Consider the following 12,853-nt stretch of genomic DNA (forward strand, 5'->3'; position numbering starts at 1 on the left):
ACTAGTTATCTAATCCAGGGGTCTCCAACCTTGGCAACTTTAAGACTTGTGGACTTCAACTCCCAGAATTCCTCAGCCAGCAAAGCTGGCTGAGGAATTCTGGGAGTTGAAGTCCACAAGTCTTAAAGTTGCCAAGGTTGGAGACCCCTGATCTAATCCATCGAGCTACAGTATAAAACTGTATGCCAGCTGTTTTCACTCAGACTGGCCTTCCACTTGTTTTTCTGCCCGCCCCTTCAAATCTGCTGCGAAGGATTCTTCAATTTGCATGCTCAGATTTGGAATAAGAATGGTTGTTGCAAATGGACTCCTATGAATGAATGCTATTCCCCCCAGAATAATAATGCCATCTTTTCAGAATTGTGGCTCTTTAACAATAATGAGGCAGAAATCTACCTCAATCTCATCAACCCAAAATCATACATGGGTTCTTGTGCAAGCGAAGTTGTTTGTTCTATCACAGTAACTACAGAGGTGCAATATCCAGAACTCATCACTAATTCTTTTGGCCAACTCTGGAGACATACGTGATTAACTTTATATGACTCAACATAATGGGGTAGTTCCTAAAAAATACTAACTAGAATATTTCCACTCTTAAAGAGCTATATCTTAAAAGCAAATAGTCTCTTCGCTCATCCTAAAGAGGTTACTCACAGGTTCTGGTTTAGCTACCAGCTGGAGAAACAGAAACTCCTGTATGAAGGAGACAAAAGAAAATGTGAATAGCTCCAAGCCGCAAAGTAAACTTGGAGATGAAAGAAAGAAGTATATGAAGAACACTATAGGAATCCTCGAATTTACACCCAAAGTAATTCAGTTACTATCCAGAGGGTTTGACAAATTTCTCTCTCAGCAGAGGGTAAGATATTTAAGGCTTATGCCACGATTCCCGGCAAGTTCAGGAGCTGAAGGAAAACAGACTTCCATTCGTTAAGTTGATACATATAGTTATTTATAAATAAAATAATCCATAAAATGTTTTTTTTAAAAATAGAGATTTTTGTGGTCACTGAAATTTTTTTTCCCTTTAAAAATCTACCGGTACGGTTCAGGCAAGAAGGAAAGGAAGTGGAAGCAAGGCTGGAGCAGTCACAACAGACTCTTAACCCTGTGGGGGTCCTGGGCTAAACATCTTCCTCTTCATCTGAGCTGCTGCCACTGCTGCTCCCATGACTGCTCCCACTGTTGCTGCTTTCTTCCTGCTGAGCCCTACTGTGTGCTTGTGCTGCTGCCGCCGCCGCCGCCTCCGCCGCCTCTGCTGCCTCCTTCTCCCGCAATTTCAGAGCTGCAGCCTTTTTCTCCTGCTCGGCGTGGCTTTTCATGTGAGCGCTCCGACTTTTCACCTTGTAGAAGATTCTGCAGGGCACACAAATCCATAGCACAGTAGTTAAATCTTGGGTTTTTATACCACCTTCCACCAGCCTTTGTTTGAACTAACAAACTTATTAATCACGCAAAATCAACCTTGCAGATTGCTAAGCTAAACAGGAACTTCTTGTTATCTGCTTTTGCCTTGCATGCTTTTAAAGCAGCTAGAAGAAGAGGAGGCAACTTGTAAGCCCTCTCAGATGCTGCTGAACTGCAATTCCTAATATCTCTAGGAAGCTTGGTTAGTGGAGGCTGGAAGCTGCAGCTGAGAAAAACCTGCAATGCTATAGGTTGCTTTGATCAAGGTTTGAAACTTGGGTTAGTGCACAAAAATCAACCAGGAAATCACATTGCGTGTGTGCGTGCACACACACACACACACACGCACACATTAAACCGAAAGCAAAGAAACAGCATTACAGCCCATCATATTAAAATATGATGGGTGACCCAACTTTATGTCATAGTCCTGGACAGCCATTATCTATCCACTACTAAAACTCTCATTCCAGTAACATTTAATTGGGTGAAACAGCTTTTCCTAGAGCAATAATTTTTCACGCAAGATACCTCAAATGGGCTAAATTACAGAGTACACCTAAAATCCGGGACCCATGACTTCCATGGAATTGACATTTTTTAAAAAATATGTTATGACGCAAGCATTATCACAAAGCAGTCTATGACATGATACAAAATGTCATAAAACATTTCCTGTGCTGATGGTTTGACTGTACTATACAGTTCTTTATCGTTCCAATTTTAGTATATGTGCTGCCGAAGCGAGCACACCTGTACTATAGAGTTCTTAACATGGGCTACTTTCAAAGCAGAGACATCTTTGAATGTATTCCAACTTCCCCAGTGACGGAAGTACATTAGAAGCTTTGCCGTTGTTGAAGGCATTAAGGAATCTGGTAAGAAAATATCTCTGAAATTTCCTAATGGGTCACAGATTGTCTAGATATAAATTATGATACTAGGCTTGGCCGAGATACATGAACACACCTTAAGTCATTCCTGATCTCAACCAATATGTATTTACTTCCTGGTTTCTCAACTGAGATGCAAATAATTTTGAATGCCTGGCTCCGGTGTATGATATCATCCACAACTGGCCAACTTTTAACTTTTAAAGTATGAAGAAATGATTACATTAGAAGAAGGAATGTTTTACAATTAGAAGCAAATTCTACCTAAAATAGTTGCATAGGGATTGACTTTTTTTTTTAACTTAGCACTCTTTAGATACATTGGCATTGCAACTCTCAAAATTCCCAGCTAGTTTGACCAGAATAGCTGGAAATTTGAGTCATTTAGTTACCACAGATCTGGAAGGTGCCAAATTAAGAGAGTTTGCAGGGATTATCTTGGACCTTACAGAATCAACCAAAAGTCAAGATCTGGAATTTCTAAGGCTGATTAATTTAAGCAGTGCAGAGTGGAATCCACTCATGTGCAATTCATGTTGTAACTTTGGGGTGCTACCTGTACCTACTTTTTATTTTATTTCCCACTCCAATTCAAAATGACTCTTGGCACTTTATATGATATGAAGAACTTTGAAAGATCCATCCTGGTATTTAAAAATGGATTTTAAAAAAAACCACAAATACAGGAAAATGTGAAAAATGGTTAACACTGATTAGAATGCACTCTGAAATAATAAAATATGATTTAAGACTTCTATTTAGCAGTATTCGCTGGACCTTAGATTCTATGGAGATTAACAAAATTCTCTACTGTCATTTTTCTGCAACACGGTTCCATGTATAGAACATCTGATTTGGACAGACATAAACCTTAAATTCAGGTTTTGTATTAATTCTGAGGCATCACCTAATACTTTTCATGCCAAGAGCAGCTACTGATAAAAATATCTCTGCTAACAAATTGACACAACTGAAGTGCACACAAGTCCTATAACTTGGAAGAGACTAATTGCAATGATTATTCTATGTGAAAAATCTTCTTGCAATCACAACTTTTGAAAACCATTCTTTATAGTTCCAATTCAACATTAAATGGGTATCATTTGCATCTGGTTATTTGGTACCCAAGCATTTCACGTGTGCTTCTTTCATTTGCTGCTGGTTTTTTAGATTTCACATGATTATTATGATTTCCATAGAAGCCTTTTGTGAGATATTTTATACAAGACTTTTCAATATCCAAGTATTAGATTACCAGGTAACTTCTACCTACATGCAGATTGGAACAAGTGGATGGTCCTCACAATTCTACCTAAATTTCTATCAAGAGGAGAAACCCTACAAAGCCCATATTTTTTGCTTGCAAGTTTATAGTCCATGGGGATCAAAGAATTTTTTTTCTAGCACAAATTAGAAATTGGATGTGTTTCATTCATTTCATCATTTAAATGCTTGATAAGGTTCGTAATTCACTGGGTTTATGCAGTCTAGACAAGGTTAAACTTTCCAGTCTAATGATGCCTCCAAGTCACCAAACATGTTCTTCTTTAGTCTAGCTCCAGTTAACTGAGAGAGACATACAAATTGAAATAGATATGTGCAAACTCAAGGCTAGCTGATGTTTAATCTTGCTCAGTCTTGAACCAGTGCCTGCTATTGTGCAGTATAAAAGGATAATAATTATCTAGGAGGCTGTTGAAATTGTCCCTCAAGACATCCCTAGAGCATTTTCCCATCTCTACATCATTCTGTTCATATGTGAAAGCCATCCAAAGTAGAAGATAGCATTTTTGCAGGGGGATTGCATAGAAATTAAATAATATCCCAACAATTTGTAACAGTGTAATTGTAAGAGCAATTAAAAATAAAAGCAAAACCCTTTTTACCTCACACACATCCAGATTAGACAACTTGGGGGCTTCTCCATACTGTGGACTTTTAATTCTCATCAGTCCCAGTCAGCAAGGAAACATAGAATTTTTATGCCAAAATGCCTGGAGCATAGCAGTTACCTTAAGACCAGTGTTTCTCAACTATAGCAACTTTAAAATGTGTGGATTTTAATTCCAGAAATCCCCAGCCAGCATGTTGGAGCTGAAGTCCACACATCTTAAAAGTTGCCACGGTTGAGGAGTATTATCTTAGACTAAAATACTCTTCAATTCCATATTCATTTTTCCTGTTGGACAGAAGAAAGTACGTCAGAAATGTTCTTCATCTCAAAATCTTTCCCAAGTGTACCTGCCACATTTTTTACATGGAAATTCCTCCTCTTGGTTTTGTGTTTTGTTGACCGTTTCTTGTTTGGGTTTCGGTTTTCTCCTTCTCTTTGGCACTGGTGGTGAAGTCTTCCGATATTTAATGGGTGCCTCCTTTGTCCTTCTTGAAGTTCTGCCTCTGACCTCCGTCCTTCCTGGGGCTCCAGATTCCAGATGTTTTTCCATATGGAGATTACCAGCCTACAGGATAAGACACCATTATTACTACAAGCTATAGGTACTCCTATGGAATAGATTTATTTATTTATTTCATTTATATCCCACCCTTATTATTATTTTTTAAGTAAATCAAGGTGTCAAACATACCTAATAACTCTTGAACAGGGGGCTGGACTAAAAGATCTCCAAGTCTCTTCTAGCTCTATTCTGTTCTCATGATTTTTTCTTTCCTCCTATTTTCCCCACAAACAACTCTGTGAGTGGAGTTGGGTTGAGAGAGATTAACTGGCCCAAAGTAATCCAGCTGGTTTAACAAAACTTAACAATGGTCAGAAAACAGTTTGGTGTGATTAAAGCATTGATATAATTATGTTATTTTTATGAAGCTAAAACTCAGACTTCATGCGTTCAACACATTACAAAAGGGAGTGCTTTTTAATCATCTCTTAAATAAGCTATGAATATTTTAAGTTCCTTCTGGAGTTTTTCTTGAGGGCTGTTAAAACATTAAACAATTGTGTTTGGGTTGTTTTTGTTTTTGTAAAACCTGTGAGAAACATACTATAGGAGCATACTGATGATACGTGCATTTTCCCCACAGTCTATTTTAAGTATAAATTATGAAAGCAGTATTGACCTATGAAGCTAAGTAAACAAGGAGTCTACCCTCTCCTGTATACACATCACATTATATTGAAACATTTCAAAGCCAAAAGTTTTCTGCTACAAGCTCCCTTGAGAAAAGGTATGCAAAGATAAAATGAATATTACACAAAGTATTATTAAGACCACCAGAAGGCAAAATAAACATTTTCAAAGTTTTCAAGTACACTGGTTCTCCAACTGACTGCAAATCCAAGTTCAGTACACCTTGAAAAATCCATAAAAAGATCAAAACTGTGTTTTAAGATGTGTGTGTGTGAGAGAGAGAGAGACAGAAACAGACAGACAGACAGACACACACACACACAGAACTACTTTGCCAATTAAAAATATTACGTACCGGTAGTCTACTTACAATGACAAGTGAGATTGGAAACTATCATTAAGTGACACTGTCATAAGGTGCAATGTCATGTGACTGTATTGCGTAGCAGTGGCACTCTCAGTAGTTTTCAGATAGCCCTTATTAGTGAGGATCATGCAAATCATTAAGGGAGGACAATTTCTGACTTCCTGCCAGCTTCCCCATTGACTTTGCTTGTGGGAGCCAGCCAAGGAACATTACAAATTGTGATTATGTGATCACAGCTTGCTGCAATATTGTAATCACAGGTCAGGAGCCCAGCATCCAAATCTCAATCGCATGACTCCTGGGACCTGTTCTAGGTTTCCCTCATTCAGCACCATCATAACTTTGAACAGCTGTGGAACAAGGGTTGTAACCAGAGGACTACTACCTGTATTCATACTTCAGGCAGCTGCCAGACAATTATTCATACCATGAATAATTTATGTCACTGGTGAGATTAATTAAAGGATTGAAATTACATTGATTCCACTACAACCAGTCAGATGATTTATAAGAAATGATCCAGGCAGAAATTGTTGACTGTGGTTCATTCAACACTTACTTGTTCCTCAACATCTCGAAGAGGAGTCGATTTGGAAGGTGCGAAATTACTGCTTTTGCCATACAACTCATCCCCTTCCACAACTTCCTCTTTAATTGGCATGACTTCCTCAACTTCTTCAAGATCCTCATCTTCTGTGTTTTCATAGTCTTCATTGTATGTTCTGGGAGGAAGAGTACGCGTAAGCCTGTGGGAACTCTACAGAAGAGTACAAAAAGGAATGCAGGTTAAATGCAGGTTAAATCACTTCAGCACAGATTAGGAACATGCAGTCTGCAATAGTAGGTGGGAATGAACTTGGGAGGCGGGGCAAAGAGATGCTGACTAAGGCAGTGGCCTACAATCTTTGGGGCACCAGGGACCATTTCCATGGAGAAAGGTTTTTTCCATGGACCAGAGGAGGCGTGGTTTCACGTGCTGCCTACATCGTGCGAATGGGCATTTGCTTATTTGCACCGCCTGGTTTCTGGCATGCGGCAAGCTGGTGCTGGCCCATGGACCCAGGGTTGAAGACCCCTGGGCCTAAGGAACGGTCAGCTAAAAGAGAGCAAAGCCTGCAACTGCATAACAAATGGAGCAAGAGACTCCAAGGGACCCTCTCCATGTTCTTCAGCTGTAAAAGTTGGAGAACTGTAGTTTCTGACTTGAAAATTCTGTTAATGTAACTTGACAATAAAATGGAGTTAGCTTATTTGTTTACGTTTCCTGTCTGGTCTATCCAGTAAGGCTGACACACATTCATCACCATTCTAATAGCTCCTGCCAATGAGATTAAAGTAGAACTCTGCAATTTTACCATTTTCTCTGGGAATTTCTTTCTACACATGTATAGCAATTCACAGCAACAGAAAGTGCCCATTCCAAGTTCCATGCCTTTGCCTGCAATCTATGATAGGTCTGGCATAATTTTTTATCCCCAAGGCTCCTGCTTTGTATCTGTTACCTTTACATCTACTTCAGCTTCATCTTTAACAGCTCTTTCAGTGGTAGTGTCAACATCCCCAAAGATGAGAGCCCCATTCCGGCCTATTTTGACTTGCTTTTTGTAAGTATAGTAGAATTCCACACACTGAGCCACACTTTTGGTTTTTATCTGCAGTATTGTGAGATGGAGAAACAAAGGAAGATACAAAGAAAGGAATCAGAGAATTCCAAATGATCACAAAGGCTTGAGGCTAGTAAAAAAAGTTTTTACTGAAAAAGTACCTCAGAAAAAAGGGGGGCATTGGCAGAAATAGAATCTAAAAAGTTGACCATAAACAACTGCTTGAAATGAGACTAGAAAACTGGAAATCCAAAGTGTTCCATGCTCCGTTTTTTTTTCCTTCCTGAGCCCCAGGGAAACATCCTGGGAGCAAAAACACCCCCCCAGGAGGCTCCCCTGAGGCCCAGAAGGCCTCAAAAAAACGGGCGGGGGAGGGGTTTGCTGCCAAAAAGGAAGCCACGCCACCCAGTCACATGACTACGCCCACCTAGCCACGCCCACAGAACCGGTTGTTACAAAATTTAAATCCCACCCCTGCTTATGACTGTTTTTCACACTTATAACCGTAACAGCAACCCCATGGACATGTGACCAAAATTCAGATGCTTGGCAACTGACTTATATTTATGACGTTTGCCATGCCGTTGTCACATGATCCCCTTTTGTGACCTTCTGACAAGCAAAGTCAATGAGGAAGCCAGATTCACTTAACCGAATTGCTAATTTAAGAAGTGCAGTGATTCACTTAGCAACTGTATCAAAAAGGTTTATAAAATGGGGCAAAACTCACTTAACAAGTGTCTCACTTGTTAACAGAAATTTTGGGCTGTTTTGGCCATAAGTCAAGGACTACCTATAGTACTTTAAAAAGGAAATACAAGAAATGTGTTTTACGGTCTAAACCCCAGCATTATACATAAGGGTCACCAAAATAAAAACAGAAAAGACCAGTCTGGATCATTCCGAGATAAAACAGGTGACCAGTCATTTTGATTCCACAATGGGATGCATGGACTGAGATCACAAACAACTATAAACTATATACTGTATTGTGATGGTTGAAAAATTTTCAGTTGATCGGTCCTGGGATAGTCCTGAGTATAACGTAAAACCATCACAGGACCAAGTGGAAGTTATTAGCCAATCCAGAAATACCTTCTTTCTTTTATACCATAAATTTCAAATAATCTAATTTCTTAATAATAAACCTATTATTCTATATTACTTCATATATATTCCTTTCTGAATTTCTCTGTTTGCAATTGGGTATCTCGTGTATAATTAGATGACTCACAAGTCCTTGAGTAGGCTGGAATCCTATAGCAGAAAACCAGCCAACATGATTACAGGAATTGGAATAATAATCTACTCTATTAGGGTATTGCCAAGTTGTTTACCAATCAAACAGGTCAAATTTCAACACAAAATCCAATTATACTACACACAAATTCACTGGGTATATTCATGAGCATCATAGCCCCTGGCTACTATCCAGATCTATTGTCTTGAAGGTTGGCATATGTGCAACCAATCTGAGACTAAATACTGTGGAAATTGGATTCAAAGGCCACTTGCCAGATGAAAATTGAGGAATCGTAGGGTTGCTACATATGAAATAAGAGAGACTCAATTTTACGCAAACTGCAGTGGGGCTTTTCAGAGTGTGGTGGCAGCTGAATGCTTTGCTGGATCAAGAGGGCTTTGATTATGAAAACTTAAATTCTAAATAAAGAAATATGATGCAACCGCTGAAGCAATGATAGTTGGTCATCTCTGTTTTGCAATATATTAGGCAGATAATTTGAGGGCATCCGTGAAATGGTTCTAGTTGCACATAGATTTTACATATGGATTTTCATAGTTTGGCTCAAAAAGCAAAAAAAAGGAACTATTTTTTTGGCTATGCTTAGGACTCCCTTCTTTCAGTAGCATAAATCAAGATATTCTTCTTCAACTAACGCTATCCTCCTGCTTCATTCTGAGGAAGAAACAATAGTTAACTATTTTAGAACAAGTCTGCTGGTTTGTTTACTCCTCTCATGAAAAGACAAAGACGGATTAGGTCAGGGCTCCAGACTTTTCTATTCTGTCTGAACTAAATTACTGAAATGATCAGCACTTCACTGCCCCAAGTAGTATTTTAATACCTAATCTTTAATATTTCCTTTTATTCTGGAGTCCAGTATTTTAACACGGGACTCCAGAATAAAGGTAATATTAAAGATTAGGTTGAATGGCCACACACATAGCAGGAGGCTCCAGAGATTGGTCCCATTCACTTCCCAAAATTGCACTGGAAGGTCTTCCAAGCAAGCTGTAAGCAGTGTCTCTTTTTCCTAGTCATTGGCCAAAACCCTGCAAAATTAATCAGCCAGAGACATGTTATGTATCGTAGAAGTGCCGGTCAATTCTTTTGCCATGAATTAGGGACCTGAGAAAAGACTTACAAGTTTCTGGACAAGGAAGAAGTCTTTCTTATAGATAGCAATTCCCTTATTGAAGTGTTTCTTCTCAGCCATACTCCAGCTGTCTGACCCTGGAAAAAGAAAAAGTGAAATGTAATTCCATTCATTACTTATTTTCCAACACAAGTTTTTTCTTATCAAGACAGATCTTCCAGAAACGTTTCAGCTCTCCTGGTTCAATTAATTTAAAGATATTATTGCCTTGCCAGATGGGTTTTGTAAATTAAGCCTTTTCACTGGAATCTGATAAATCATTTTAATTGAAACTTTAAAAAAGCATATCCCTGAATACCCAAAATGCTGAAGTCGTACGAACTGACAACATAAAGAAACAAGGTTGTATTTTATACACCTAGTCCGAAACTCTTTGATGGGTCGAGTTTTACAAATGAGGAAATTAAAAAAAAAAACAGAAAGAAGTCATAGCAAACCACTTTGGCATTCTGCTAGCAACATCGCCATGTTAAATAGATTTGTCCAAATGGTGAGCTCAATTCAAGGGAAACTTTAGCTTTGTTTTTCAATGCAAAGGAAGGAGCCAAGAAAAAATACATTTGGAATGAAATGGAGGGATATGATAAATACTTCTCTTCACAATCATAACCTACTTTGAATCAAAACAAGTACCTGTTTAGGGCAGGGGTCTTCAAACTTGACAGCTTTAAGACTTGTGGACCTCAACTCCCAGAATTCCTCCTCCAGTCATGTTATCTCAGGAATTCTGGGAGTTGAAGTCCACAAGTCTTAAACTTGCCAAGTTTGAAGACCCTTGGTTTAGGGCAATGGATTCTTAAGTGAGCTGGTTTTAGCCCTGAAATTGTATTACACGAACAAAAGGCTCTGAAGTCATGTGGCTGAACACCATCATTCTACAATCTATAGGGTCACACATGCCATTGAGCATTTTCCTGCCTTGGCAAAAATTTAGTGACCTCAGATCTCCCAACGATCTTCTTATGTAACCTCAGAGCAGATTAGCCAGTGCTACCATGAAAGATGAGAAAAGGAGGTTAGTATTTAGGGTAAATTCCAATACTGTATAATGGCATGTTTCTATATTTGTCACAATGCCAGTCTGTGCCAATCATCATCTCTAATTCACTGGCATTTAAATTATCTGTAGATAGAAAGTCACATCTCATGGGTTCTGCCCAGTATATAATTCATATTAATAAATAATAAAATATTGCGCAGTAAGCAAAACCAGAAGTTTTTTGAAATATTATTTCTATGACCTAAGAAAAGTTTAGATTTGTTTCTGTCAAACATTACAGCCTGTGAACTGATAGACACAAAATGTACATAATGTACATTCAGGTTAGTTCTTCTAGGAAGGATTTGCAGCAACTATCCACAATACATTTTTCTTCCCATGTTCTCACTTTACCTGTCAGAGAAAGTGAACACAGCCTTTGATCTTATTTAAATGAATTAAGATTTTACAGAGATCAGAAAGGGTTGCTGACAAGGGATTTCCTTATCCTCAAAAGCCCTCAAAGACATCCTCACGTTGCCAAATTTTCAGACTGTTGAACTAATTTCCAGTACTGCTAGTCTCTCTTTCCAGAAGATCCTGGCTACAGATAAACCTGGTAATCCTTTATGTTATATCAGATAAAGTGAGAAGCATACATATCACAGGGTGACCTCAAAATTCATTTGCTTTTCAGAGAACTATTAAAAACCACAAAATTTGTATGCATTTTTTCTTTTAACAGTGATAAAACCATCAGTACTCTATGTGGTAAAACAGGCTGAGATTAAGGAAACAGCCAATGCCAGCAAACCTAATATTCTAAATCTTGCTATCCTCTAAAAATGTTGGCCTACAAGTTACAGAATTTCTAGTCATGTGACTATTAATTCTGGGAGTCTATTTCAGAGGCAACAGTTTGGGGACAACGTTTATGCACAAATTTATTTCAATTATACTTAAGATTCTTTAAAAATAAAATTGCTATTTATTAATAGCCTGGTTCATCTTTTTCCCAACCCTACGCATGCACACAACACCACAAAATGTTTTTCCAACTTTATTTCTAAAAGCAAACTGCATTAAAGCCAGCCCTAGCTTAAATTGGAGAATAGCAGCATCCTAAAATGAAGAAATTATCTCCTGCATGTAAAAAAAGTATTCCTCCAATTTATCAAGGTGGTGTTTCTAAAACTTTCTTGTGCCTAAAATTGGGAAGGAGAAAAGAAACTACAGCTATTACATACCAATGTAGAAACTACAGCTATTACATACCAATGTAGTGGTAATCTACCAGCGGGTGGCTCAGAGAATGCACCGATTTCTTCAGCAGCATTTTGGTCAAAGCAGCCTGAAGGGAAAACAAAACCAGTTTCAGCTCAAATAATAAAACCTGAGCAAGGTCGCTATTTGCTAAACACCTGAGATCGGGGGTCTCCAACCTTGGCAACTTTAAGCCTGGAGGACTTCAACTCCCAGAATTCCCCAGCCAGCTTTGGAATTCTGGGAGTTGAAAGGAATTCTGGGAGTTGAAGTCCTCCAGGCTTAAAGTTGCCACGGTTGGAGACCCCTGTCTTAGATCATTGCTGCTTAATTGCTGTGTATATTTAGGGTTTAGGGCCCACCTGGTTAGTAAGATTCAGAGTGAATACCGTTGGCTCGTTTAACCTTGCAACTAGCCTTTGAAATAAGTAAGTGACACAGCCCCAGCCTGTTTATCAGGAACAAGGAATCACAGTACATTAAAGGCTAATAAATGTATCAGGGCTTTTTAATGGGCCAAAGTTCAGAAAGCTGCTGCTTTACAAACTTGCATAAGCCACTGAAAGCCTTTTGGCCATGAATGGTTCCCGTTCAAATTTTTATTCATAATCCTCCCAGATATAAAATGATCAAGACATTTGGGCAACATATCATGGTTTCATGGGAGAGGAACAGACTAAGCCTCCTGCGCATATCTGTTTCCCTTTTCTTCAACTGCTATTGCTGTCCATTGTTGATTTACAAATAGCCTTCAACTTAACAACTCATTCAGCAACCATTGAAAATTACAGCACTGAAAAAATAATCGCCTTATGATCAATCATCACACTTACGACCATCGCAGCAATCCGA

At 38.6% G+C, this 12,853-nt stretch overlaps 1 protein-coding gene across 5 annotated transcripts in view; it reads right to left on the bottom strand.

Annotated features, from left to right (window-relative positions):
• Positions 1-1,035: 1,035 nt before the first annotated feature.
• MIDEAS (mitotic deacetylase associated SANT domain protein) overlaps positions 1,036-12,853 on the bottom strand; it is a 72,595-nt gene continuing 60,777 nt past the window's right edge. For all 5 annotated transcript variants that reach the window (XM_026671056.2, XM_026671055.2, XM_087951649.1 and 2 more), the window contains 6 exons: positions 12,014-12,089; positions 9,748-9,836; positions 7,259-7,408; positions 6,316-6,513; positions 4,545-4,762; positions 1,036-1,359 (listed from right to left, as the gene is read on the bottom strand). In XM_026671056.2, the coding sequence (XP_026526841.2) occupies positions 1,128-1,359; positions 4,545-4,762; positions 6,316-6,513; positions 7,259-7,408; positions 9,748-9,836; positions 12,014-12,089 (963 nt within the window). In that variant the 3' untranslated portion in view covers positions 1,036-1,127. The remainder of the gene's footprint in view (positions 1,360-4,544; positions 4,763-6,315; positions 6,514-7,258; positions 7,409-9,747; positions 9,837-12,013; positions 12,090-12,853) is intronic.

This window comes from Notechis scutatus, chromosome 1, assembly GCF_049901735.1.
Source record: "Notechis scutatus isolate UNSWTSFEM ecotype Mainland chromosome 1, rNotScu1.2, whole genome shotgun sequence".
Taxonomy (NCBI): domain Eukaryota; kingdom Metazoa; phylum Chordata; class Lepidosauria; order Squamata; family Elapidae; genus Notechis; species Notechis scutatus.